Here is a 22,608-nt window from a genome sequence, read left to right as displayed (position 1 = left end):
TATGAATAATCCCTAATAAGAAGAGCGGGAGGGCTTTTTGGGGAAATGGGGAAATGTGAACCATTAAGGTATGCACCCAGTTGCTGCAGAAGTTGTTATCGCTTTGTACCGGCTCTAATGGACTATCAATGTTGCCCACATTTTTTTGCTAAGACTAAACCGTGGAGATTTATTTGAGCTTTATATTTTGCTTCTTGTCAGATTATTTTTAAATATGTTCATGCCACTCGTCAGTTGGCATACTGTTCATGTGCTGTAGTGCTGATGCAGGAGCGGTCTTGCGTTCTCCGCTTTCTGTGTACTAAGCCCTTTCTATGCATAATAATTATGATGAGTCCTTCACCAATCTAGCTCTCCATCACCTTCCATGAATTTAATCAAACCATGCGATTGAGATGGAACTGTTCACCTAGAGAATTCTAAATGTCCTTGCACTCTTTTCTCTGAGTTTCAACATCAGAGAGCAAACAGATATATATTCACTGAAAAAACTTTGTTAAAGGGACGTTATGATTCCAAGTAAAATCGAAAAACCTGTGAAATTCGCCAGTAATTAAGCTAAGGAACCATAACTCGCGCCACCACCGTGCACTGCTAAGACTAACACCCAGGACATCAAAGATGACATCACAAATGTCATCGATGACATCACTGATGACATCACATGTGAAATACATTTTGATGAAAAGTCTCTACAGTTGTGTTTATATTGTTGATAACAAGATGTCAGGAGTGATCGGGAGACCTATCATGAACTACTTAATCTATTAAAGAATGTACTCATCTAATATCATTGTATTGGAGTGTTGTTGTTAATACAGAAACCTAATCATATATAAACATAGGCAATGCTCTGAAAAAGGGGAGGAGAGGGGGTGGGTTAATGGGAGTAAGCTGGAAAAGTGCAAGAGAGCAGTGATGTGCTGTTGGCAGCCTCAGCCTGGTGGGTCCGTTGGCTGGGCTTGGGGTGTTTTACGGTCCGTAGTCGTCGTGTTCCTCCGTTGGCACACTATCAAAACATGCAAAATTTCACCAACCCTGTAATGCTAAGGTGTTCGCGAACTTTCACAGGACTGTTCGCGAACATCAGGGCTGTTCGTGGACTTTTGCGGCAAAAAACACCTGGTTTTTTTTGCTTCTTGCAGCCATATCCCATCCCATCCTCATCACCCCTTACCTCCCCAGAGATTATTTGATAAGTTTAACAAGTGGAATGCTGTGTTTTTTAATATGTTTTTACAGCGATGTCCACGGACATCGGCCGCTGTCCCTGAACCCAAGATGGCGGGCGTTTCCAAAAATCTGACACGCTTCACGCTCCTCACCATCCAATCAGCGAACACCTCGCATGTCCGCGGACATGACGCAAGCCGATTAGCCAATCAGGACACTGTCCGCGGACTGAACAGGGAAGTGTGTCTGCGGACCGGACATAGATATCACTCATTTTTTGTGACCTACTTTTTGGTCATTTTTTTAAAAAACTATTGGACGGATTTTCACCAAATTTACAAAAGCACGCTTTCGGGACCAATCCGCTGCTCCTGCCGCAAATTTGGTGAAAATCCGTCCAGAGGTTTGGGCTATAGGCGTGAGCAAAGTTTTTTCCCCATTCAGTCTATGAGAAAAAAAGACATTTTGGGACCCCCCTATAACTTTGCCCCCCCCAGACCAAACCTCACCAAACTTTGCAAAGTTTGGTGAGGATTCGTCCAGGGAGAGCGAAGTTATAAACTGCCTAAAAAGTGCTCTTCCTATGGAAACAGCAATTTAACCATAACTACATGGCCACTACTGTGGACGTGTAATCTATATATATATATATTCAATGAAAAAACGTTGTTAAAGGGACGCTATGGTTACAAGTAAAACTGAAAATCCCCAGAAATTCGCCAGTTATGGTAAGCTAAGCAACCATAACTCGCGCCACCACCGTGCACTGCTAAGACTAACACCCAGGGCATTAAAAGTGACATCACAAATTTGGGTCATTTGGGGCCAGGGGATTGGGCAGTAGGTATGAACAAAAAATGTTTCCATTGCGTCTATGGGAAAACCCACACATTTTGGGACCCCATCTATAACTTTGTCCCCCCCATCCCCCACCCTTACCAAAACCTCCCCAAACTTTGCAGAATCAATCTAATGGGACCATTTACTTTTTTCACAAAGTTTTGTGAGGATTCGTCCAGGGTGGGCAAAGTTATAAACCGTCCAAAAAAGTGCTCTTCCTATGGGTTGAGCCACTTAACCATAACTACAGGCCCGCTACCGCAAGCCCTGTAATATATATATTATATATATTCCTACATATAGGGTAATTCATTTGAGCCAAGTCACATATGCCACAACGTCACCTATTAGCCATCACCGGAAGTTCACCTCCAGTTCAGAGGCACATCAGCAAGGCGTTGTAGGTATGTAAATTAGCCAAAATGCAAGCCTTTTGCTGCAGGCAGGACATTGACTGTGTCTTACAGGGTAGTGTTACTTTATACATAGCTTTATCAACCTAACACAGTTATTTCTCAATGCTGCCAAACAACTACATACTGGTTTCACCCTTATTAGGGATCATTAGTGCAGTATAGTCTTAACAGTCTTGTGGTCAGCGCATTCGGCCAAGCTTACAAAACACCAATAAAGTTATTGTGGGTTTAAAAAGGTTACAAATAAACCCTTTCACCTGAAATTTGAAAGTAGTATAATTCATTTGAGGCAAGTCAAACAAGCCACAGCACCACCCGGAAGTTCACCTCCAGCTCATTGCCATATCAGCAAGGCATTGTGGGTATGCAAATTAGCCCAAATGCATGATTTGCAAGTGTTTTCCGATATCCTTATTTGCAGATGGAAACACTTGCCATAATGTTGCGTCACAGACAGCAAAGAATTGCCCCCGGCGATCTGTAGTACCATGGAGGATGAAGATCTCAGTGTACATGTGGGGAGATACTCAATGAATTTGTCTCTCAGAAACTGTGGATAAACGCCATATATAGCATTATGCACAATTTAAACTGCCCTTTGAACCATTCAAACAGCCTTAAACTTAATATTATTTTCTATGGAAAGCCAGTGCAACTGTCCCAATGCCGAGAAAGTCCTTCTCAAATCTCCCAAGTTTCAGCAAGGCCCGGGCTTCTGAGCCGCTGAAGACTACATGATATTGGGGAAGGCACAGCAATACGCTACTCACATAGTCAAGGATGGAAATTACAAACACAGTAACCGTGTGCATGGTTTACATATATGCCCTGAATGTAGACACTCTTTAAGAGATCCCCATTGGCTGAAATTGCAGAAGAAGCGTGCAAAGCTGCAATAATATTCGGGCAGAATTTTAAATCTAGGTTGTGGCCCCCTGTAGGAGAGACAGCTGAGATTTAAACATAGTAAGAGTCATCAAGCCTTTAGACATGGACTTAAATTGACATCATTGTCCGAGCCTTGGAGACTGAAATTCCCCACTAAGACATTTAGATTTGCCTGAAATACTTAGTCATATACAAGTTTGCACTACTCTTTGGTCTCCCTAATCTCTGGTCTCCCACAATCTACTTGACAGAATCTGAGATCCAAACAGAGCCACTCACCATATCTGACCCTCCTCTGATCTACATGTTACTACCAGCTGCTGACATTAAGACCTCATTCCCAGAGCTAGAGGATACATGGGTTATCAGCATCTCTCGTGGATAAGCAACCAAAATGGAGCAGGTCATTAAACAACTCTTTGATGAGCATTTTCTAAGTCATGGCACGTAAAAAGGTAATCAGCAACCTTATAAACTGCAAAAACACTGGAAAGATTAGAATTCTTTATAAATCAAAACTTGTGGAACACATATGGGTCAGGAAGCAGACAGAGTACCCGATATCGAATTAAAGGGTTTAAAGGTGTATAAAAGGGGTGAAGGTGTGTAAAATCCAACAAAGCAAGGAGTACAATGGCTAATGATTGAAGTATGAAGTTGTAGAAAAATTCAATAAGGGAAACCAAGAGTGACAGCAGAGTCAGGCCTATTTCCACACAACTGTGCAGAAATGGACAGGGAAACGGGCAGAGTATCCCTTTCCAAGAAAAGAGGTTCCTGAGCAGAACATTTTCAGGGTTTATACAGGGTTTATACAGGGTTTCACATAATAAGGTTCATAAAGAACAAGTTACTTACCCCTGGTAACATTTTTACAACTGGATGTTCCTCCCACGTATTCCTCATCTTTAATATTCGATAACCAGCTTCAGTTGCTTCAGAAAAATAAATACGGCAGAGGACGCTGTGCGTCGGTGCAGTCGACTCATTGTCCCTCGAGGGCCTCTGTCTCGAGGATGATGTCATCGAAGGTATATATAGAACGCACAGTGCCCGTTGGCTTCAGTTCTGTTTTTCTTACAGTAGAAATACCCGCATAACCACAGGATTGACCATACTCAACTTTGAAGGAGCGAAAGCTGTAACAGCAATGCATGGGAGGAACATCCAGTCGAAAGAATGTTACCAGGGGTAACTTGTTCTTCGAATGGGTTGTGTCCTCCCACATATTCCTCATCTTTGACAGACTCCCAAAACAGTATTAGATTTGTTGGAGGGAGTAAGAATTTAGTTTTTAATGGTTTTCATGAACCAAATGCAGGACAGCTTTCCCAAAGCTTCCATCCTGACCAAGGGAAGACTCCAGGCAGTAATGTTTTGCAAACGTGTGAATAGTAGACCACGTCGCTGCCTCACAAATATTTTTAATCAGTACACCCCTTTGCAGGGCTGTAGAGGTAGCCATGCCCCTGGTGGAATGGGCCTTTAATCTTTCAGGAGGATCCTTGCCTGCCAGTCTGTATCATTCCGACATTGCCAGAATGATCCACCTGGATATGGTCTGTTTAGTAACAGCCTGACCAAGCCTGTAGCCTGTATAGCCTATGAAAAGCTGATCACCAATACAAAGTTTTGATAGCCTAGATATGTAAAAGCTCAGAGCACTCCGTGGGTCCAACCTATGTAATCTCTCCTTCTCTTTGCCAGGATAAGGTGGAGGATAGAAAGTAGGTAAAACAGCGTTCTGCCCTATGTGAAAATCAGAAATGATTTTGGGTAAAAATTAAGGCTTAACCCTAAAACAACCCTATCCTTATGGAAGATAGTAAAGGGTGGCTTGGATGAAAGTGCCTGCAATTCACTCACTCTACGGTTGAAGTTAATGCTACCAAGAGAATTGTTTTAAAAGTTAACAGCTTTAATGGGCATGAATGTAAAGGTTCAAAGGGTGCACACATCAGATATTATAGTACCAGATTAAGGTCCCAAACTGGAACCTGGGAGGGTGATGTAGGGAACACATTGGTGAGCCCCTTTAGAAATGGTGTCACCAGTGGAATTTTGAAATATGAACGTTCTTCTGATGAGCACTTAAAGATGTATATAGCGCCGCTAAATAGCCCTGAATAGTTCCAACCTGGAGCCCCAGATTGGCTAAGGATATTAGAAAGGATAACACCTCTGGTGTTTTGGACAGAAAAGGATCTACATTCTTGTCTCTGCACCAGTTGCAGAATTTGTTCCACCGGCAATGGTACAAGGACTTTGTTGATGGCCAAAAGCAAGATCTCCATTACGTCATCCAGAAGGTCCGAATCCTTGTATCTCAGCCTTTCAGAAACCATGTGTGAAGGGTGAATGTCTTGACCTCTGGATTGAGAAACCGACTCTCCTCCCTTCGAGAGAAGGTCCCCTCTTAGTGGAAGACATATTGGAGGGAAAATGGACATGTCCCGAAGGTCCGGGTACCACGTCCTCCTGGCCGAATCCAGGGCAATTAGGATAATGCGTTTGTAACGCTCACCTGATTCCCGCAGAGGCGCCGGTCTTGACTGGGCGAATACCGTATCTTCAAAGGTGATGTGTAACACACGGTTGGCTCTTTGGGCTGGACCTCTGTGCACTGTATGTCTGACTCGAAGAGTAAGATGTCTGCAGATAGAAAATATGGGATTAATGAACTGGGGTTATTGGGTGTCTCTCTCTTCTTCCCCTTCTCTTCTCCTGTAGAACCCCAAAGGTTAACGCTCTCACCTTAGGTAAGTGAACGCCGAGCTCTCCATCTGCTTCGGGGCAGGGTGCCGTAACCAGTTTCTTCACTGGATAAGGGTGCAGGCCTCTTGACCTCAGAGGACTGCTGTCCGTCGTTTACTGCACGAACGGTAAGTTCCGAGTATTTCAAATGTCTTTAAAAGTCTTTTGTAATGATGTCTCTTGTTTTGCAGGGTTCCGGCGATGGCGGATGACGGGCTGAAGTGAGTTGAGGATGGAACCCGTGTGAGGAATAGAAGCGCCTGGAAGCACGTAAGTAAGCGCTTGTTGCCTGCTTCACAATGCGCACTAACTGTCCTTTTATCTTGCAGGTACAAGTTCGGAGCTGCTGAAGGGTGCCGGAATACCCACTGGGTTCGGCGTGGGAAGGAGTAATGGCACGTGAGTAATAAAGTTACTCAATGTCTTTAAACGCACCTTCTTTTGTCTTTCAGATGCGGGATGCAGCGCCGAAGGTCTCCGGAGCGTGCGAAGAGTAGGTAAGCCTTTGTCTTTCAGATGCCGGAATGCAGCGCGAGGCGTTGGTGACAGCCGATGGATCAGGTAAGAGAAGCGCTGTCACTGAAGACCGTAATGCTAACCTGTTCTTTCTTGTCTTTATAGGTGTTGCTGAAGACTGGATTCAGGATGGTAAGCCTTTTTCCCTTAGGCCCAGGATCAGATGCAGAAGACACGATGAGCGTTCTGCTGCAGAGGATGCAGAATAACGCAAAGCAAGATTCATCCATCGGGTGTGGTTTAAATAGCCTCCTGTAGTGCTTAGGTCTCTCCTTCCACAGCCACGCCTAGGTAAGAAAAGAGTTCCTGCTTTCCAGAAGAGTTTCAGTGTTCTGAACCTAGGGAGTGGCTCCTGCCCCACCCAACAGGAAAAGTAGTCCCAAACAGAAGAGGATTAGAGGCTCAACTGGCAGGTAAGTAAGCAGCATGGTCTGCTGCAGGTAAGTCCACCCAAGCATTATGAGCCCGGCGCTTCCAGCGCTGGGACTGGGCATATTTATGAGCCTGGTGCCACTGGCACCAGGACAGGGTCCAAAAGGTCCCAATTGGGACTGGTTGGCATTCGGAACCTGGGTTATGGGTCTGCTTCCAAGGGAGTTGGGTAAGTCCTGACCTTTTGGAAGCAGAGATCATGACAGCGTTTCGCAAACTTTCTCACGTGAGGAATGACCGGGACTGGAGGATACGCGTTCAGGAGTCGAAACTCCCAGTCCACCACAAACGCGCCTCCTAGAGCTCCTCCTGAGGAAATTCCCTGGAGCAATACAGTTCGCACTTCCGGTTGACACTGGTCGCGAACAGAGCCAATTGAGGGGTTCGCCAAAGGGTGAAGATCTCTTGAAGGACTTCCTGAGCTAGTTCCCACTTGTGGAAGACTGTGCTCTGCCTGCTCAGAGCGTCCACCACCGTGTTCTCCTTTCAGGCTAGGTTAACTGCCGATAGAGAGATTCCTTCTTGAATTGCCCAGTACCAGAACTGCATTGCCTCTCTGCATAGTGGTAGCGTCCCTACACTTCCTATATTGTTGAGGTAGTACATGGCCACTGTGTTGTCCATCATTATCAGGACATTTGTTCCCTGTACAGAGGACAGAAAGGCCTTCAGCGCTAATCTGATTGCCCTCAGCTCCAAAAGATTAATATGCAGTTTGGACTCTGATGGAGACCAACGACCGCTGACTGTCAGATCGTTGGTGTGGGCTACCTACCCCATGAGTGATGCATCCGTCACTACTGTTATCTCCGGCCATGGTGGCCAAAAGGGTTCTCCCTTCAGAATGTTGTTCTTGCAGGTCCACCACAGGAGATCCTGTGTGACCCTGCTTGGAACTTGAAGTAGGTCCGACATGTTTCCTGGTAACTGGGACCATTGTATTCTGAGGGCCCATTGAAGGGATCTCATTCTCAGGTGGTTCTATGGCACCAGAAAAATGCTGGATGCCATAAGGCCAAGCAACCTCATAAATTGGAGCTTTTGAGAAGGTGTCACATGGGACTTCTTGTAATTGAGGGAGAAGCCCAGTCTGTGAAGAGAGTGGCAGGTCACGCTAAGATGATGCAGGACTTGTTCGGAAGAACATGCCCTGATAAGCCAATTGTCCAGGTAGGGGTAGACGTGAATCCCCACCTCCTGCGACTCGCTGCTACCACCGCCATCAGTTTGATGAACCCAATGGCAGAACTCAAAACTGACCATGAGAACCGCCAACAAAGTTCTTGTTGCCGAAATATTTTCTGCATTTCTGCTCTAAATGCTTCCCATCCGGCAGGTGTGGAGTTTTTAGTTGGGAAAGATACCCTCTCTGGGGAGGTGTCTGATGATGAAGTCGAAGAAGGCGACCTATGGTGCCTCTTTTCTGACTTCCTCAACGACAACGAGGAGTGGTGGGAGCCACTCCTCGATCTTGATCTTTTAACTTTCTTCCTCTGAGGAGAGTCGCATCTCGACCTGTCGGTCGAAGGAGATTTTTGGGGGTTTCTACCTGGCTCCAATTTCCCCTTTCTCTTCTTCAGGGCCTTTCCGGTCATAGACTGGCACTTAGAGCAGGCTGATGGTCTTAGGCTCCACCCAGAGACATTTTCGAATCACAATTTCGACACTTCTTGAACCTGTTCTTCGGTGTTGACAAAGAAGACATATTGTAAAGTAACAAATTAGGCGTGCCGTATTTCTCGATGCAATAGCTTACATGGCAAAACGGAACTGAAGCCAACAGGTGCTGCGTGTGCTATATATCCATTCTCGAGACGGTGGCGCTCGTGGGGCATCGAGTCGACTGCATCGACGCACAGCGCCCTCTGCCAGAATTTTTTTTTAAGCAGCTGAAGCTGGACATCGAATATCAAAGATGAAGAATACGTAAGAGGACACAATCCATTCGAAACATTTAATTGGTCACATTAACAATGAACTTCCTAAAAGAACATCCTCTGACCTAAAGCGGCATGGCTTAACACTACCATGCATGGTCTGTACAATTCCACTTATCCTACCCACACAACACTATCCCTGCCCAGATCAGCTCTCCCCAGCATACGTAACAGCCACTAGTCTGGTGACTAGCACCCACATGACAACTATTCAGATTCTAAGGCAAGAATAGGTTGTCTTTGAGAGCGACGTGTCACATGACCTTTGGCAGGTCTGGATTGTGAAAAGAGACTACTGTCACAGCTGCACAGTATTATGGGCTTGCCTATTTTGTCAGCCAGTCATGTTTAAGCATGGCTCTTGCTGCATTATATTTCTAATCATGACTGATGCTGCTCTGCCTGTGATACATGCACATTGAGTGCTTATAGGAAAACAATATACTGTCAGTTTCTACTAAGCAAAACAGAGAGAAGATAACTCCAATTTACCAAAGATGTGAAACTAATCACCTTTTCCACTGCACCCAAGAGGGAGAGGATTAAACTAGATAACCATGTGGAATTACATGACAGTTACTTGAGAGCCCTGAATCCTGAAAACAGTTCATATGATATTGAGCCTCATTACAGGTTTGGTAGGGTTTCCAGAGAAAATACTGCAAAGCCTGTTTACTGTTATTGCGGGATACCCCCTCAGACCTGGAGGTAAATCCTCCTGATACTGTCTTAGTGTTATTCCACATTATGGAGTCCCATAGGGCACCACTGCAGTTTGGGGCAATTACCACTGGCTATTGCCTCCACTTTTGCTCCAAACTCGGAACATGGCGGTGTGGTAAAAGTGGTGGTAACTCTACTGCCAACCCTTTTTGGCACACCAACATACTCGTAATGAGTACCTTTCATTATATCATTAATTAAACTCTCTGAACAATCCAACAATTACTCAAGTAGGGCCAGGTTGATGGTACCTTTACAGAAGCAGGGGTGTTTGTGATTCCCAAATCCTGTTGGCCAACCCTGCTGCAGTCTCTACCTTTCCTGTCGCCTCCCAGGCCCTTTGCACGGCCCTTGCCTCTCACTTCATCTCAAAAACCCAGGACATCCTGCCCACTCTCTCCTCCCCTCCCGCCCTCCCCATTTTTCCCACACTCCTTCTGTCAACTCTGGCCCTCCTACAGCCACCCCCTCATCCCTATCCTCTTAATCATCCTTTCCTCTTTTTTTTGCCGACGAGGTCTCTAGACAAGTCCGATTTATGAAGGTCTTGTCAAAACAGGTTCCTCCCTGTTCTTCCAAAACCATCAAGGACCACATTGACACCCTCGCTCCTGCCCTGGCTGATTTCTGCAACCGCTCCTTTGCCTCAGGAGCCTTCCCCTCCCCTCTGAAGAACTCTCTTCTGCACCCACTTCTCAAGAAACCCACAGCTGACCCTTCTTGCCCTGCTAACTACGCCCTATCTCCATCACTCCCTTTCTGGGCAAACTCCTGGAAAAGCTGGCCATCTCACAGTTTAACCTTCACTCTGATTCTGTTGGTTGTCCTCATGACCATCAGTCTGGCTTTAGAGCGGCCAGAAGCATGGAAACTGCTCTCCTGAACATCCATGAAGATCTGCTCTCCAACCTTGACTCTAACATCCCCTCTGTCCTCATCCTACTCGATCTCTCTTCTGCCTTCGACACGGTCAACCACACCATCCTGCTCAACCGTCTCCATGACAACTTGGGTATCACTGATCAGGCTCTGGCCTGGCTGACCTCTTTCCTTTCTGATCGACCCTCCCAGGTCCAACTTGGATATCTCCCTTTCTACTTGTGGTGTTCCCCAGGGATCTAACCTCTCTCCCAGGATTGTCAACCAATACCTGGCAACTCTATCCCACCGCATTGCCATTTTCTGCTCCAATTTTCAGTGCTATGCTAATGACACTCAACTCATTTTCAGGCTTCCCTCTGCCACCTCTTCTCCTTCTCTCATCTCTGATTGCCTATCTGCCATTCAGGGTCAGTGTGCCGCCAATGATCTCTGCCTGAATGCCAACAAGACAGAGATCCTCCTCATCGGCACACCTTCACCCTCCTTTTCTGTCACTCTTTGGCAGGCCTCCCTTGGATCTCCTCCTACCCCCAGCTGCGAGGTTAAGAACCTCTGGGTCATCTTTGATTCCACGCTCTCCTTCTCTGCCCACATCTCTGAGGGCTCTAAAAAGACAATCTTCCTACTGCACCTCCTCAGAGGTACTCTGCCTTTCCTCTCCTTCCCCCAGAAGCTCACTGTCTGTTATTGCCCTGGTTCTCTCTAGGTTGGATTATTGCAACAGGCTCTTTCTAAATCTGCCTGCATCTACTCTCCGCCCTTTGCAACTTATCCAGAACAGGACTGCAAGTCCTGTCCTTGGCCTCAAGTCCTGGGATCCCATCTTTCCAGCCCTGAAATCTCTCCATTGGCTCTCAGTGGCTGCAAGGATTAAATTCAAGACCCTTTGCATTGTCCACAAGGCTTTATGGGTCCTAGGCCCAAAATACCTTCAGCTTTCTCTCCTTAAAAACCTTCCCTCCTCCCAAGCTCTTCACTCCTCCACCTCTAACTCCCTCAGAGTCAGTCGTTTTTCAAAGAAATGAGCTGCGGGTAGATATCTGCTTCGGCCTCCCTCTGGAGCAACCTCCCTGCTACTCTGAAACTTGAGGAGAACCATCTCCGGTTCCGGAAGCACCTTAAAGACCTTCCTCTTTGCTTACGCCTTCTCTCATCCTCTCCCCTGCTGATCTGTTCTGTCTCGGCATCATGCACCTGGTCACCTGCTGACTTTCGGGCCCAGCTGCCTACTCAACCTGCTCCACACCCACACTGCCTCCTGGCAATCCCTTGCACTGGGGTCTGTACCTGTTAACCTACGCACCCCCCTCATGTTTTCTGCACTTATCAGACACACCATGTCTATTGCCTTAAACCTTGCACTTGCTGGCGGCACTACCACAGTTTGTGCTTTTATTATTTATGTTTTATTTATCTATTTAATTATTTGTATTCCTTTTGCTCAGCACTTTCCACCTTCCCCTCCCACCCTTGCACTCTTCCCCTTTCCCTCTCCCATGCACTTGTGCGTTCTCAATGTCACCGGGCCTAGTAAGATCATTGTTTGTTCTTCCCTTTTTCCCTCCCTTGCCTCATCGCGCTCTGAAACCCTTGTGTACGAGCGTGATATAAATCAAATATCAATATCAACACTAAACCAGGCAAATCCCATACTAACACTGCAGGCTTCATACTCAGTTTGCAAGCCAATCGGGAAAGCAAGATCCATGACAAAGTATGGGCAAAGAGACTGGCACAATCATGTTTCTATTCTGAACAAGCACAGTTTCTGAAGGGAAGTGTGTAAGGCTTTGTTATTAGTAGCAGTGGAATGCAGCATCGTATAGATCGTTCTGCTGCGTGACAAAAAGAAAGCCTTGGATCGTGTTTCATACCCTTTCTTTTCACAAACCCTGACTAGAATGGGGCCCAAAGGTAAATCAGAATGACCTAAGAGATGTGTAAAGCTTATGTATAACTAATATTTATGTAAACAGTGTCCTAATGCTTTCCATTTTGGTACTTGGAGATATGTGGTAGGGGTGCAACCTCCCCCTCACCTCTTTTGATAGCCTTCCATAAGGAAGAAACGTTTGAGGTCATTACTATTGCTGGCAAAGAAAAACGTTCAGCATACACTGATGCCATAATATGAACATCAACTGATTGCATAGAAATTCATTAGAGAGCCCTCGTGTCTAAGCACTGCAAACATATAGCCTTATAGACCTAGGGTGGGGTGATACTGAATGGACAAATGAACAAGTATGAAGTATTTACTGATATATGCTTTGATTTTTTTTCTCTCACCTTTGCCTTCCTCCTGCACTGTTTATGTAAATTAATCAGTCTTCTGCTGAACTTTTCAACAAACCGAAATCATCTTTCTCCCTGCATCCAATGCCATCCATCTCTTCCCCTCCCCCATCTCCTTTCCACCTGACTTTCTTGCTCCCTCTCCAAAGAATTACAATCTTCGGGTCCTCTTTGATAGCAACCTCTGACTGCAACAATTCATCACTGGAACTGGCTGTGTTGCTTGTATTGATTTCCTCAACATTCAGAAAAAGTGTCATTTTCTTACTAACCACACTACAAAAACTATAATGTCCACTCTTGTGGTCAGCAAGCATGACTAATGTTCATGCCTACTCATTGTCTGTCCTCTCCACTCCTTCTTCACTTCAGACAAAGTCCTCAACTTTGTTTCCAGCACCTTCTACAACCTTCCCAGTTCCTTCTCCTAATCTTCAAAGTTATGATTGTATCTCTGTTTCTTCTCCATATCATTCCCTCCAATCCTCCTCTGCATTCAACCTCATGGTCTCATACCTTCCCTGTGCCTGCAGTCTCTCCCACACTTACTCCGTACTCACCCCGCGCCACTGGGTCCCACTGCCCAAAACAATCAAGCTAGCCCAACTGTGAATCTCTTTAAAGCTTGGCTAAAACTTCAGTTCAAAAGAGGGAGCTCCCTTGTCCTCCCCATCTGACTCCACTACTGCCTCCAGAGACTTTAATAATGTAATGTTGTACATTTATATAGTACTCCTCTTTAGTATAAAGCACTTGCTCCCTGAGGTTATTGCCACATTTGTAAGTCACCCATTTTCTCACAAATATATTTAGTTCTGTTTGTTGTTTTGCCCCTGTTATATGTCCCACTTTTCTACACCCTCATAAATTGGCTCACCACATGTTCTCATTTTTGTGCTATTTTATACGCACCCTTCGTGGGAATGCCACTGCCATCTGTAAATGTGTTAATGTAAATCATTTCTGATTGAAATTGATATCCCCGTTCTTCAAATAAATACTAATATTTTAATAGGAATAGTGGAAACTGCCCTTTTCATGGTACAACGGTTTTCTAATATGACCCACGGTTTTAAAAAATAAGGCAAACTTTGCCCTCGTGCTAATACTGTGCAAACATTGCACTTGCACAAGTTCAAAGTTTATGTAATCTGGCCCCTGGTATGTTAATCACTCCACTAATCCTCAAGACCTGAGGAGTTGTTTAGGTTGTGTACCTTGACTGCAATTCTACCGATTGCACTCTGAAATGGTAACTGAGCAAATGTACCCTGACACCATTATCGGAGCTTTACTGTAGGTGATGCTTATTTGGGTGGCTATAAAGACTCGTTATTTAACTTGACTAACCAAGCAGTATTGGTGAAGTACATAGACTAGCTATTCCCTTCTCTTAATACCAAATATACAATCCTTTGAAATACTACCCCATTCTGCCCAATTGATTGCATGTGGAGTTTTTCATAACGTTTAACATGCAGAGGACACAGATTCATTGCACACTGGAAGAGGGGGAGGACATGGAAAGGGGAAAAGGGGGGTAGGGGTTTTCTTTTACAGCAAAACACAGTTTCATTCCAGGTGCCAAAACACACAAAGTATTGGTAATGATTTTCTACACAAAAAAAGCATGAACAAATCCACTTGGCAATTTGCCATCAAGGAAAGAATTTGAAAGTCTGAGATTAATGCAGTCAGTCAGAAGCTACACTTGGGCTCAGCGATAGGCAGTAGGCTAAAAGATGAAATGGGAAGGATTAAAATAGTTGGTGTCAGTGTCGATTCTTTCCAATTGTCAAAGAGTCAATATGAGAAAGCTTGTTTGAGCAGGGAAGTCAGTAGCCATTTCCTGTGGTTCCTTTCTTAGACTGTTGTATGTGTATTTCATGGTACTATGTAGATCTAAAAAAATCATTTCCTGATAAACATAGCAATTAATAGAAAGTCACAACCTTGTAGGAATTAAATAACAGGTGTTTTAGAAAGTGCTCGGAGGGTAGTTTCAGTCATCAGACAGTTGATATAATTTAATTTGTTTATTTCGGAATCACACAACAGGTTCCATAAAAACAGTAGAGAGATGACAATGTCAAATACCGAAAACATTAACACCAATGGTAAAATTGATACAATACAGCTAAAAATATCCAGATCGTGCTCATAAGAATTTCATTAGGTGCTTCCTAGTGGACAATGCATACCTCAAAAAGGACAGACATGCCCACCCATCATGGAGTGAATTCGCCCAAAGCAAATAGGTTAATGCAGGTTGATACTGAACAAACCCCATTACCCGTAACAATGGTTTGAGCATTTGCCCTCTCGATCTTGTATAGGCCGTGAAGAAGAACAACAAAGGGATGGGACAAATCTCAGGGTGCATTGCACAGAAGGCACAATTGATTGACAGTGTCTGCGGACCATGCAGCCACCACGGCTCATAGGAAGACACAATCAAAAGATGCACTGGTTATGAATATTCGCTGGGAAGGAGTCTTGGCCCATAGCAGGTAGTTATGTAGGCCAGGTGTCATAATAATTGCAAGTCGCCTATTCTGGCGTTTCAGAAGAAGACTCTCTTCTCCCCTATATACAAATGGACCCTCAATGACATTGTTTGAATTTCACCAATAGTTAAAATATCAGGGGGTGGGTACAAATTGGCTACATAAACTTCTGCAAGTTTTGACTTGAAATATCTCAACCAGGGAATTCTCCCAAAAGGATCTTTGGTAATAAGATATCTGATTTACTCCTGGGCAGAGCTGCCTTGGCATGGCGCCAGAGTGTGAACCAATGAGGAACGGGCTGTGCTGTGATTGTATCAATAATACATGTACAGTCTACTTCTAGGTATACACCAAAGTTGGTAGCCGAGCAAGGGAGGAACAGACCTTTCTTGAATAAGCTGTTTGCCACTACCTGGATGGAGTTAACATTGCTGTAACCCCACAGCTCCATGCCAAACCTGGAAACCGAGACTGCCTTTGCATTGTACGTCTTTAGCACCAGGTTTATTGGTTTGGCCTTAAACATACTCATGGCCCTGAGTACCCCACCCATAGCCTGCTTAAGTTGTGCTGTTTGTTCACATGGGGTCGGGGCTAAAGTTAGAAGAAAACTTGACCCCCAGATCATCAAAACTATGCACTCTGGGAATCTGTACACCCTTACAGAGCATTGCCTGGAATTGCAAAGTGTGCTTCCCCTTGTAGCAGACCAGGTGATCTTTGGGCATTGACCCCAGGGTACAAAGCATCCATGAATGAGGTATAATCACGGATAAGCCTCTGCAATGCTTGCAGGGTATGCTCCATTAGGACCTCATTGTCAGTGTACACGAAGAGCGGCAGAGGCAGGCTACCCAACCTAGGGACATCCGGTTTAGTAGTTACGAGACGGTCATGCAAGCCACTGATGTATAAACAACTAGAATTCAAGGAACCAGGCACAGGAGAAATTCAACTTGAACACATCAGCTACCACAGTGGCACACCTATTGTGAACCTTACACAAGCTACTGTAAATGTGTCCTCCTAAAACTCACCCCAGAGTTAAGGCATCGACAAAGCACTTGCTCTTGCGAGAAATAAAAGTAAGCCGCGTTTCTTTTGATTTGCTTGATGTTTGCTTAATAAACAAATAAAATACCAAAAAACATAAACAAGTATGTATTCTTTGTTTAAATTGTTCTACAAATAACTAAATGATTAGTGCATTCTTAGCACCTTTAAAAACACAAGTGATTCTTCGGGGGCACCTTACCATAAAAGCTCGATACATGAGCAATGATTTATGGAAGTAACTATTTTGAACGGCCTTCCCATAAGTAAACAACTATGTAACTAAGCTATGCAGTGAGAGGGCAGGAATAGCCTGCTTTTAATACTGTGAAATCTGATGGATCCCTCCTCACAAACCTGCCTACCTTGCTAAGGGAGGTAGGTGAGACGAGAGAGCCCGACGCAACTCTGTCCATTAGTCTCCTCCCGCACTCCACCATCATGTACCCCCCGGCAAGTTTGCGAGCCAAGCAAATGAAGTTGGTAACCCACTATTGCCAATCTATCCAACCATGTCACCCCCCCCCACCCCTGACCCCATTCTTTTTCTGTGCCATTCTTGACCCCTGAACACAAGCAAATTAGCTCAAGGCATCCTAGTCCAGTCTCCCCATGTGCAAGTCCTATCCTGTGCTGCTGGGTTGAGTGGTCTACACAGCTACCCTCAGAGTATTCTGGTGGTGGTACAGTCCTCAGCGAGCCTCTCCTCAGGGAAGCCGGGAGCAGGCAGACCAATAAAGGCGTGTGTGTTGATTCACCTTCATCGGTGCCCATTACGCTTCCTTTTTTATGGAACAACAAATCTGAGAATGCTGTATTCTTCATGTTGGAAATAATTGAAAAATAATAAAACTGTTAAAATTGGAAAATTCATGTGCACTGAAGGGGAGAGCAATTCCTCTCATCAGATAGAACGTGGAACGGGCAGAGCATTCCATTTCAGAACCCAACATTTCCGCCAGATGACCCCAAGGACTATACCAAGTGGAAATGCCTCTGCCAGGTGGAAGGAGGCTGTGTGGAGCTCGACTGTATCAGGGAATGGTCCTTTGTGGTGCCGGTGGAGAGAGGGGCCGATTCTGACCTGCCCATGATGCAGGTCTTAATGACCCGGGATTGGCCTTTGTGAAAATGGCCTTTGTGAAAATTCACTTGATTTTAGACCATCTCAGAGTTGGTCTAAAATGGAGTTGATGTTATCTCTAAACTCCCAGCTCTAAAATTCTGGTTCAGCATTGCTTGGGCGACGTTCTGAAGAGGCATAGGGCACCACCCATGCCAGTACAGCCCCGTCTGATCTGCTTTGGCCAGGGCTACCAAGAGAAGGGTCCCCTCAGAGAGATTTTTCTCCTGCTGTAGTGTGAGATGTTCACGGTTCAGCCTGCCTTCTGTCACAGGAAGTAATGGGCCTTTCGATGGTAGCCCTGCCTACAATAGGGTGGACCACTATAGACCATTGTTTAATGACACCCTTGATGAAAAAGGATCATCAATTTTCAAACCTGCGACCATCTGCACCACCCGGTTCCGAATAAGTCGTGCATGGTTTGTGCATCTCAAGCATAGCCCACCATAATCATGAATGGTGCTGAACTTAATCCATGCAAAGTATTAAAGTTCTTCCAAATTGGGGATCCAAGTTGTACACCTTGTACGTACTCAATGTCTTCAACCCAACTCTATTTGGCAGACATTTTTCCTTCTTGTTTACTTAACTGGTGTTTTTAAAGATAACCAGATCTGCAAAGAAACAGGTCAGTGTAATCTTCGTCATTTCCTCTGCTAGCTTCGGAGTGTAAATATGTATGCTGCTGCAAGTTTGATGTGGAAAAGAGGCAAAAGATGACCAGCAAATGAAGGTAGGGCTCCTTGTAAAGTGCCTTTGCCATAACACGTTAGTCGCGTTTGCTTATTGATTGCATCCTCCAGCGTTAGAGAGGGCAACGATGTCAATTTGCACAGCCTAGGCATGTAATGTATCGCCCCAGTAATGCATATTGCTCTATGCAAACACGTGTTTCTGTAGTGTCAACTTGTAAAAAAAAGTATGTGATAAAAAGCACAAAAAACAGAAAACCTCCCACTTTTTAACCATAAAATATGCTTTAGATAACAAAGCTCGACGATTGGGACAGAAACAAAACGAGGAAAACTAAACAAACAGCAATCTTTTGAAAAGTCATTCATTTTGAATTCTTCAGATGGTTGATGTTTTTCCGGGATCATGTTACGAACATGCCGGAATTGTACTTGAGAAATTACGGAGGACTTTCTATTTAAACGGTGCCTTGAATTGCCATTAACAAAGAGAAACGCAGTGACTAACATGTACGGCTGTTCTCGTCAATCCCCCGAACTGTATAGGGGTTTGGTGCATTCAATTCGTAAGTCGCCGTTGATGTTGTAGAGGTCTCCCACATAACGCTGAGCGCAAACAACCCATGGAGCTATGCGAAGGGAAAACATGTTGAAATAAGTGAGGGTTGGGCCTGCCTTAGCAACTTTTAAGCAACACATGGCGGGGACCCTGCGGCTCCCACGTGGGCGGCAACTGCACAGTGATGGCAGGGGGCACTTTCCAGAACATCAGAATAAAATAATGCAACTATTTTCTAGGTTGCAATTGCTGTTCTTCGTGGAATAATCCAACATACAAAGAGTAGCCCTTCCTTTACAATAGCACTCCTGCAGCTTCCGCGTGTTGTGGCACGATTAGGGTCCGGGTGAAAATGCCAAGACAACGGGTAGCGGCTCGGCGAAATTGTAAACAAAGTGTTTATTGCGCGGTTAACACTGGGTGGTCTTTAGTTGAACATTACAGTGGAATTATGTACCGTCATTCCACGCGAAACATCACTAAGGTGGTTTGCAAACGGTGTGCAGTGAAAGTACTTGAACACAGAACGCGAAGGGGAGGAGAACTTGTCAGACAGCGTGTTGTCCTTTAAACCTAGCACACTCGGGGAGAAGCAGGCGTGTCATCCTCCCACATCTCTCGAGGGCTGTGTGGCCTGTGCCGCTGAGCGCGGCGCTAAGAGCCCAGTGATTCCTGCCCAGGTGAAATGGCACTGCACCAGCTGGCAGAATGCTACACGCAAGGAGACACCGCGCAAGCAGCATTGGGGTCAAGATATCAATCTCAGTGCGAAACTGGACGCTGGCGGGGGTCGGCGTTCACTCTGTGCGCCTTGTGGCCTGGATTCAGGGTGTTCAGGTCGCCCAGCCCCGCGCAGGGCGGATGGGAATGGCACCAGTGCCCCGCAGGCCGCTAGAGGGCAGTCGGGCAGCGCGGTACCCACCTCCATACTAACTTTCAGCTCAAAGCAGAGCTGGCCCGCGAGAGGTCGCCGGGAGCAGAACCCTTTAATACAGCCCGGGATGGGGGGTTTTGCACCCAACACCTGTATTCGCCCGCAGGGTGCAGCACTGCGCCCAGAGGCCGGAGGGTTTCGACTTTCTACGAGGCCGAGGCTTTACAATATGCGAGGGAAAGGGCATAGCAGCATGGCTTACCTGGCTCCGGTGCACCCTCTTCCGTCGCTGGCTGCCTGTCCTTCTTCCTGTCCTTTCCACCTTTACCCTTTTTGGGTTTGCGCTCTTTCTTGCTCTTCTCGGACATCTTTCCCCTGCGGCTCTGTGGCTCGCGCCCTCTTCCTGACTGGACCTCGCGGGCTTTCCAGGGCACGCACGCGAAACTCGGTAGTCCAGCGGCCCCTTGCAGCCCTGAAGAAGTGGCAAAAGTGACGTCCCCCCGCAGCAGGTCCGAAGGGAGTGAGCGAACACCTCCTTCCTAGGACAGCAGGGCTACTCGAGGCTCCCTTGTACCAGGCTCTGTCCGACAGCCTCCCTTTCCCTTGAGGTGCCAGACTTTCTGGGAGTTTTTTCTAATCTCACGCCACCCACCTAAATGCTGTAGGTTGTACTTTCACTCCCGCCCTGCTGTTTTTTTTTTTTTTATTCGCTCGCACACACAGAGGTGGAAGCATTGCTATCACCGGGTGGAGCTACCGCCCCGGGACACGTTCCTTGCTAAGACTCCCTCCCCGCCTCCTCCGCACTGCATTCTCGAAACCCCCCAGTCACCGCATTCTCGCAACCCCACCAGATGGCGCTGTTACAAAGACTTAGCAACGCACTGATCCAGCGGGTTCCAGTAGGGATAGCACCAGGGGGCTACACTGAGAAGACCCTCTGGCTTTAGGGAGGGGGGGTGGGGGGCACCGCCACGGTCGGCCAGATATCTCCAATTCACTTATAGAGAGAATGGGAGGGAGAGGGGAACACAAACATTCAACATTGTACCCCTGCATCATATATGTGTCGAATTCCAGTAGCAATAGGATTTAAGGAAGAGTTTGCATATGTGTTCCCTGAGATAAAAAAAGATAAACCAGGAAGCCTTTTGGAGACGTACCTTTGCAGGTAATCACGTCTCCTTGATTCTAACCACTCTTAGACGCGTTTTGGAAATGTGAGGGCTCTTACTATTTATTACTGTGCCATACGGTTATGTGATATTTTAAGTCCAATGGAAAGTTAATAAGAATCTTGTATATATGTGTAAATGCATAGGGGTATTTGCTGTTCTGTGTAAGGATTACTCTTAACATGTGCTCAATACAAGATAATTTACATGTATCCTTTACACAAGCACACACCCTGGGAATTTACTGAGCTATACAACCAATTTCAAGAAAAGTAATGCTTCATTGCTTATGGCAATGTCCATTACCATCATGTCCCCCTTTCTCGTCCAGTACTTATTTATTTTATTGTGCATTTGCAAGGCGCTTTATACAAAAGGATTGGGTTTCAAAGCGCCACATGGCTAAATGGTATGGAATAGGTTTCGGCGTCTTGGTTGTAAATTAGAAGAAACTAAGAGATTCTGGGGAAAGGGGGGGGGGGGGTATACTCCCGGGAACAGGGGAGGAGCACGGAAAAGAAAGGAATAGAATAAGGGTTACTGTCAGGGAGGGTGATATCCTCACAAGTAAGTACTGAGTCGAGGAATAGGAGGACATGGGGTAATGAAGATTACTGGTAAGTATCCTGATCATTACCCCTTAATGGACATTATTGTACACAATGACGTATAGCTCCCATCTTCCCTCTCACGACAGCCCTTACACAGTGAAGCCATTCACATCGGTACCAAGGTTGTCTGCAACAAAGCAGTCCCAGATGAAAAACTACTGCAAACAAATGTTATATTCACATACAAAAAAGAATGCCAGTGTGCCCAATGAGTAGGCCAAGACACGTGCTCCGAAGTCACCTGCGAGAGATCCCCCTCAAATGCAACTTGTAAAGCTGTTGATGGAGAAGCCCAAGTGACTGCGTAGAAAATGTCCACCATAGACAGCCATAGGCATCTGGCCAGGAGGCCTCCATGCCTCGCAAAGGATTCACTAGTATAATGCCTGGTAAAGGGACAGCCACCCGATGCTATGCTTCCTTGATAGTCGTTTTTATCAGGTTGCTGATGGATCGCCTCACGGTGGATAGTTTCCCCCTCTTACCTTTCATCCAAAGAACAACAGTAGACTTTGTGACTCATCAAAAAGTGGCTGTTCACTTCATTTTTTATTTTTTTTCTATTTAATGCTTTTGGCTAATTCAAATCTTAAACATACAAAAATTACAAAAAGTACAATAGAAATAAAAACTCAAAAATAACATTCAAACATTCATCATAATAAATGCAAGCCTTTTGCATAAAAAGAGAATTACAGTAAAACATAGCGACACACATATGTACCGTTAACACAATCATCACAATGGATTCAATAGCAATCACATAGACACTATTGACACAAATAAAATAAAATGCAAACTGCTCAACTCAATATCTGAATTGAATATGAATCCTAAAAGTGTATGCCTCTCCTTTCTTCAGCATAGTTTTCACTTTCTCCCAAATGTGGACAGCAGCGGTGACAATAACCAGAGGTTTTGCAGAAAATATCGTGGACCAACATTGATCCGACTCATAGCCCCTTGGTACTGCACAGCATGGACTGTAGCCCTTATCATAATAAGAGTTTAACCTTATACATCCCGTCAATATATGTCCACAAGACTCCACCTTGGCCTCACATATACGCCGTGGTTCCTGTGCCCAAGCCCCAGTGAACTCGCAAACAGGCCAGATATTTAAACGTAGATCTAGAATAAAACACCTCAGAG

At 45.5% G+C, this 22,608-nt stretch overlaps 1 protein-coding gene across 9 annotated transcripts in view; it reads right to left on the bottom strand.

Annotated features, from left to right (window-relative positions):
* The window catches only part of NRG1 (neuregulin 1), a 2,309,699-nt gene that overhangs the window by 751,453 nt on the left and 1,535,638 nt on the right, over positions 1-22,608 (bottom strand). For 2 of the 9 annotated variants that reach the window (XM_069626375.1, XM_069626374.1), the window contains exon 1: positions 19,933-20,366. The exons of the other annotated variants lie outside the window; for them this stretch is intronic. In XM_069626375.1, coding sequence (XP_069482476.1) covers positions 19,933-20,038 — 106 coding nt within the window. In that variant the 5' untranslated portion in view covers positions 20,039-20,366. Of the gene's footprint in view, positions 1-19,932; positions 20,367-22,608 lie in introns of those variants that run through there. 9 annotated transcript variants of the gene reach the window in all.

The sequence above is a fragment of the Ambystoma mexicanum genome, chromosome 6p, assembly GCF_040938575.1.
Source record: "Ambystoma mexicanum isolate Mex_15411 chromosome 6p, UKY_AmexF1_1, whole genome shotgun sequence".
Taxonomy (NCBI): Eukaryota; Metazoa; Chordata; class Amphibia; order Caudata; family Ambystomatidae; genus Ambystoma; species Ambystoma mexicanum.
Note: the sequence above shows the minus strand (reverse complement) of the source record. Positions and strands in the feature narration are given on the sequence as shown.